General features: G+C 40.7%; 1 protein-coding gene across 1 annotated transcript; it reads right to left on the bottom strand.

Moving 5' to 3' along the window:
* Positions 1–1,424: 1,424 nt before the first annotated feature.
* Positions 1,425–5,766, bottom strand: lysmd4 (LysM, putative peptidoglycan-binding, domain containing 4). Its single transcript, XM_071921286.2, has 4 exons — positions 5,671–5,766; positions 3,622–3,737; positions 2,997–3,274; positions 1,425–2,475 (listed from the first exon to the last, which is right to left on the bottom strand). The coding sequence occupies exons 3-4, from the start codon at positions 3,258–3,260 to the stop codon at positions 1,912–1,914; spliced, it is 828 nt and encodes a 275-aa protein (XP_071777387.2). The 5' UTR covers positions 3,261–3,274; positions 3,622–3,737; positions 5,671–5,766; the 3' UTR covers positions 1,425–1,911.
* Between the last annotated feature and the right edge of the window lie 696 nt (positions 5,767–6,462).

Consider the following 6,462-nt stretch of genomic DNA (forward strand, 5'->3'; position numbering starts at 1 on the left):
CTTTTTGTGTTCCTGTACAAATAAATTAAAATGAAACTGTTCGTATTCAAAGCACTGACTGGGCTTCCCAGCAGCGTGTTTTATAGGGGATTTTCCCTTTAAATACAGTCATTACATAATGTCAAATCCAAAGTGGTTCTCTTCCACTCCGTTTTGAAAGAATGGAGAAGGCTGGCAAGACTTGTCTCCTCTCAGTGCAGCATCAAAGGGAAGAATGCCATCAAAACATAACCATTGGATGGTGTTTGGGTCATGGCACCTCTACAGCAAATGATTCACAATCCCTGACTTTACACAACTTGTTTGTCATATATTGTGTTTTTTGCATTTTATTGGTAAAAAGGTACTTGTTGTCCAAATTGTCCAACTAGGTTTGATGGAGCTAGGAAGCAAATTCCTCACATCCATGGGACTGGCTTTGGAGTGAGGATATGTAAAGTTCAGTAGACCTCCAATGGTTGGGATCGCTCAAAAGACTGCAGTACAGCTATGCAAGCCAAAGGAATAAAAGCATGGAGCCAAAATGTCAAACAATGTGTTGGCGTCCAAATAGCTGTGGAGATCACTGCAGCCTGGTGCTATTAGTTCAAAACCAGAAAAATAACCTGAGGGTAAAACCTGATTTCTGGCTGTGGGATAATAAACAAAAATAATTCATTATTTACTAGAAAGACTGAACAAAGACTGGTGTACTTTTGCAATTTCAAAATTTGATGTATAAAACCGCATTATCTGCCAACATGTGGTCCTGTGTAGAGCTGTCAAGAAATAAGACAAGTATCTGAACCTAAAGACCCCCCCCCCTCCAAACACACACACACACACACACACATCAAAGCAACGCTGCCATCTATTGGTAAGTGTGGGTGCTGCTGCTAATCAGAAGTATTGCTCAACTCTTCATGCATTGGTTCACAATTTGCTGTCACTGGTGTAGTAGCCTTGCTCCGATACATTGTAATATTTGTATCATTTGACATAAAGCAATACCAAATAAAACAAAAAACATGCACACCATTATTTCATACAGAATAATTCAGAGACAGTTGTGTTCTCATTTATAATGTTTATATTTAAAGGGGAGCATGCTGAATAAAAAACAATATTCAGGAAGGAAAAGCCACAAACCACCGTGGCCAAAGCCACTCTTGTATAGTGCAGATGTTTCCCCCTAAAAAACTGTTTACAAACTGACTTAAAAAGGGGTAGAAATATTTCACTCTAAACAAAATAAACCATCTTTTCCAGTTTCACTGACTGTAAATACTTTGGACATTTAAAAGTGCATTTTAAGAAAAAAACAGATTCACCACCTGGTCATGGTGGATTCAAATACCCTTCAGAAAAATGTAAGATGGTGTGTGCAATATTATATAAAATTCAACATTGTTGGGGGAAAAAAAATGTTTAAGGCACTTCACTAAATCGTACTTCAGAGAATTCATAGTCTATTCATTGATGTCACTTTCAAAATATAAAGATTCAAAAGATTGATTGCTCTGTCAAAAGGACATTGCAACCTGTAGTGCATGAGATACAGTATATTGCACCAAACTGTTAGTACAAACAACAATTCATAGTCTTGGCACTGTATTCAGACCCAGAGAACAAAGCATGATGATGAGTTGCATGGCAATAACTGAAATGTAAAAACACTGAACACACACACACAAAAAAAATAAGTTACACATCAAGAAAGGCACACAAATAATCCTCAAACACTCATTCAAACATGCTACTGCAGGGTCTTGTCACAGCAACCATTTGCAATCCTGACCTGGCAGGACAGACTGACTACTTAAGGCAAAAATACTCTTGATGAATTGTGTTAAACTGCTGATACAAGGGTTTATGGGTATGGGCCACACTATCAAGACGGAACTTTCATTTTTGTTCAGACTCAGGACCGCACTACCCCGGCTCCTGAAAATGCTCAGGCCCTGAACTGACGCCCGTCCCTGAGCTGTTTGAAGAGCTGACGGATGAGTCTAACCCACCGCTACCATTTACTGGAGGAACCGTTCCATTATCTTTTGTTTTGAAGTAAACCACATAAAATATTGGCAGGATGATGCCTATCAGGAGCATGGCGACGACAGCGTTCCACCACTGGATGCCCCAGTCCGCGCCGTGGCTGGTCAGGCGCTGCCCTCTGAAGCCAAACCTTGGCGGTTTCTCAGAGTTATCCAGGAAATCCTCATCGTGATCATCTGTGGTCTGAATGAGTTTCTCAATATCGTGGTCCACCTCCTTGAGAAAGTCTGTGACCTCCTGCAGATGTGGCTGGGCTCTGGCTCTGTCCTGAGGCTTCGGTGATGTGCTGCTAGATGAATTTGGCATTTCTTGTTGCGGGTCACTTAGGTCTGTGTAGGACTCCGTTAAAAAACTGTGCTTTTGCACAGGTATTTTGATCAATTTCAGTGCAAACAAATCCTGTTCCTGTATAAGGTTGTTCACTCGCTTTATATCTGCCACCTGTTGATAGAAATAGGTACATGTGTTTCAACATAGTGCAATTTCATGTTAGGTAGGCTATTAAAGTGATGTTGAACTTAGGACTTTGGGCTGTGTAGCTTCCTGGACATGATATAACCCCAAAATCTGTTTATTAAACCTTTTAGTTTGAACAAGTGTAACGCTGAAATCCGGTCGGAAGAATTTTGGTGTTACACTTGTTCAAACTGAAAGGTTTAATAATATAAACAAAGCGATTCAGTTAAAAAACATTTCAGCAGAATGACTACTTTTATTAAATATTGTCAGAATCTGCTTTGTTCAAGTTCGTTTAGGTGCTAGAAGTGTGATTTTCAGTGGCTGTGAATGGAGAGAGAAAAAAAACACAATTCTCCAATAGTCTCTACCGGAGCCCCGGAGCAACAGATAACAGAGAATCGCCGATTTGAGGGTTTTATCATGTCCAGGAAGCTACACAACCCAAGGTACTACCACAGTTCAACATCACTTTAAGTGGAGAAACTTAAAAAAAAAAAACTTACCTTGCAACCATACTGCAGTGCGAGCTTGTTGAGATTGTCTCCATCTAACACTTCCCGCTCCAGCAGCTGGACGCTCCCCGCTCTGTCCTGCTCCTGGTCCTGACAAAGCCGCGGCCGCAGCTCCATGACGTTGAACTCCTCGTCCTCCGAGGAGCCAGCGGACTCGTTGGGTCTCCTCCTGAACATGTACACCTGGCCGTCCGCACTGGCATGGACGTCCACTGGGGCCTGGAACGCCCGGGGAACCAGCTCCCCCCGCCGCATCACCAAACACTAGCCTACAAGGAAAGTCCCAGTCCCAACATTTAATATAGGATACTATTCAAAGTCACATATAGATATTTAACATTTTCTAACACTGCGTTTACATATAGCAAATGTGTCTGTTTATAGACACTTATATATTTACTTATATCTACTTATACCTACACTACATATACAACAAATGCTTCATATTTAGTAATACATACTTAAGCAACTGAGACAGTTAGTACCAAGTAAATACAGAAATGTTAGTAAGCCATTTTCCCCCGATACTAATGTGCTGAAATGGTTGGCAGCGTTCTTACATAACCCACCAATTGTTTATATTACTTATACTTATTTTTATATTCTAGTTGTGTACTTTGTTTTCTTTTCCCTGATGAACCCTTTTACTTTTGCTGCTGCAGCGACCCGGTTTCCCCACGGGGATCAATCAAGTTTCATCTCATCTGAGCATTGTTCCATTTATTTTAAGATCTTGGTGGGCAAACAAGGGCACAACACAGAAAATATTAATATTCTAGATATCTTGCTATAATAGACATATAACTTATAGCAGTGGTTTTCAGTCCTGGTCCTCGGGACCCAGAGCCCAGTTGGTTTTCATTCTAGCCACCTAATGAGAGACTGTTTTGCACCTGGGATGCCAGGTGAATGCAATTAACTACCTGGTAGGATAGAAAACCAGTAGTAATCTGCTGGTATTGCAAAGTTTGTTCGCCGACTACTCTGTCACTGAATAGCTGACGTCTCTTTTCACTTCAACCATGGCAGAGGAGAGTTTATGCTGCCTTCAAGTGCTGTTGGAAATACTGACATTAAGAATGGAATGCACATGTGGATGTGAATGATGTGGCTGGAAGGTGATGGTCTAGAAACCTGAGATGGAGCTGAATAATGTGCTCTAGTCGGAATGTGCTAAACCATTGAACTTTGGTTGGTTGGTTGGTTGCCAGATATGTCACTCAAACGAACACCCATAATTTACCAGATGTACAACAACACAGTGAATAAATGTAAATAATGATGCCCATAGTTTGGACCAAGCACTGGATGCAGCTGCAAGCGAGCTTAGCCTCGTTATGAAAGCCAAGCAGGTCGTCTGTTACATGAGTTTTTACATGTTGTGAAGTTCCATTCATTTTCAAGTTCTGCCTGCAAAGTATACAGAAACTTTTACAAATTGAATCAACTGTGGTATTTGCACCTGTTTCTCTCTTGATAATGACAAGATGAATCATAAAGAAAATGCTCTAACGCCTGCCTCCTCAATAGAGGAGACAGGCGTTGAATAGCTGTTGCTGTAGGGAACGTTAGAGAAAAGCTCCTTGACCCAAAGAGGCTGGTTAGAACCAGGCAACATGAATGAGCCAACAAAGTGGTAAATATGACTGGGAGAGTTCGGATTGTCTTTAAAGTCACAATTAAACAGCATTTTGCTTACTTAATTTGATGTATTGTTGATGTCTTGTTGAAACCAGCAACACGCTATTGGGGAAGAACAAAGGGAGAGATCATTCAAAAGTGTAAACAAATGGGATATCAGTTAGGGAGAGAAAGATAGTTTAATTTTTGATGGGTGGGGCAGAGGGGTGTTATTGTTAAAAGAAAAAAATATTGTGATTGTTTTTTTTAATGTTTTGGCATTTACTGTTAATTTGGTGTACATTATGAGGAAATTAGTGAACAAGGTTTCCTAGGTCATTTTTCATTTCATTGTGACCTTAATACCCGAGTTTGACATTTAGGGGGTGGAGAAAGAGGAAGCCATGTCAACAACAGTTAGCAAAGCCATGTATTTCATTATCTGGTATTGTTTGGGCCCTTTGTAAATATACTTTATTTATTTTTATATTTTCACTCTTTGTTTATCTTTTACTTGTCATGCATTTTATTTGGTATACTTGTAACTTACTCTTTGTGTGTGGACAACAGCTCCAAACACTATTCAGCCTAGATTTCTTTATATTGCTAGAAAAGCTGCAATCAACACACAACGTAATAATTAATCAAAACATCAATTAAAGGCCTGGTGCACTTAATTCTGCCAGTGCAACATTAAGTATGTTTGCCACTCGAACTCTAAAATAAATCATTTCATTCCATCCAACAGTCCATTTTGCTTTTATTTCCGACTAAAAGCACCTGAATGCGTACAGCCTCGGAAGCCGGAGCTTACGAGGAGCACATGAAGGCAGCATTTGCTGGCTTAGCAAACAAGCTACAGCTAGCTAGCTAGCAGCCGTTTTAGCTTCAGCATGTGCCCAGATCCAGATCCCAGCAAGTATCCCAGCCCTCCGACGACATAGCATGGCAGACAGCAAGCTAGCGAGACGTTTCACTTCATCTGACTGTTTAACATTACCGTTTAATTCATGTGCCTGATACCATACGGATACAAGCTACTCACGGGAAAGAGAGTTTCACAGACTTCACAAAGTTCAATCTGCCCTGTTCCCATCTACCTTGGCCAAATGCTTTAGCTGATAGCTACTGACCGTCTTCCCAAGCTAGGATCGCTAGTAGTCAGGGTTGCCAGGTCCGGCAAAAAATTCTAACCCAAAAATCACTGGCCGCCCACAAAGCTCCCAAAACAGCCCAAAATATACCTGCCAGTACCAGCATTTATTTTTATTTTATTTTCAGATAGAATGCTTGTTAAAATGACTTTGTGTTATTTGAAATTACATTTATTACTTAGCTTATTACTTATTTCTATTCATGTATGGAGTCATAAACAAAGTAAATGATAGAGAAAGAAGGAGATGAATCAGCATTCTCAGCAAAAGATTTGTGATGTTTCCTAAGACTAGGGATCTAAACCTTCCCAAGTAATCAATATAATATAATCTCTCACATAGCAAATGCAGAGGATTTACCTGGGGGGAAACTGATGTGGTCCTCAGTGCATAGCCTCTCACTCACTCACTCACTCACTCACTCACTCACTCACACTCACACTCACACACACACACACACACACACACACACCAACCTCCCCTCTCAGTTTATAGACCACACTGAAATTTACTTTCACTCTCAGATCTCGGCCGCGGCACGTCCAAAAGTAGCTCAAAAACCCGCCGCCCGCGACTCAATTTAAAAAACACTAGTCCAATTTCGAGGGAAAACCGCGGATCTGGCAACCATGACTAGCAGCAAGTTCTTTGTTTTTTTTAATGGCGGTTGCCAAGCAGCAGAG

This window comes from Centroberyx gerrardi, chromosome 4, assembly GCF_048128805.1.
Source record: "Centroberyx gerrardi isolate f3 chromosome 4, fCenGer3.hap1.cur.20231027, whole genome shotgun sequence".
NCBI classification, from domain to species: domain Eukaryota; kingdom Metazoa; phylum Chordata; class Actinopteri; order Beryciformes; family Berycidae; genus Centroberyx; species Centroberyx gerrardi.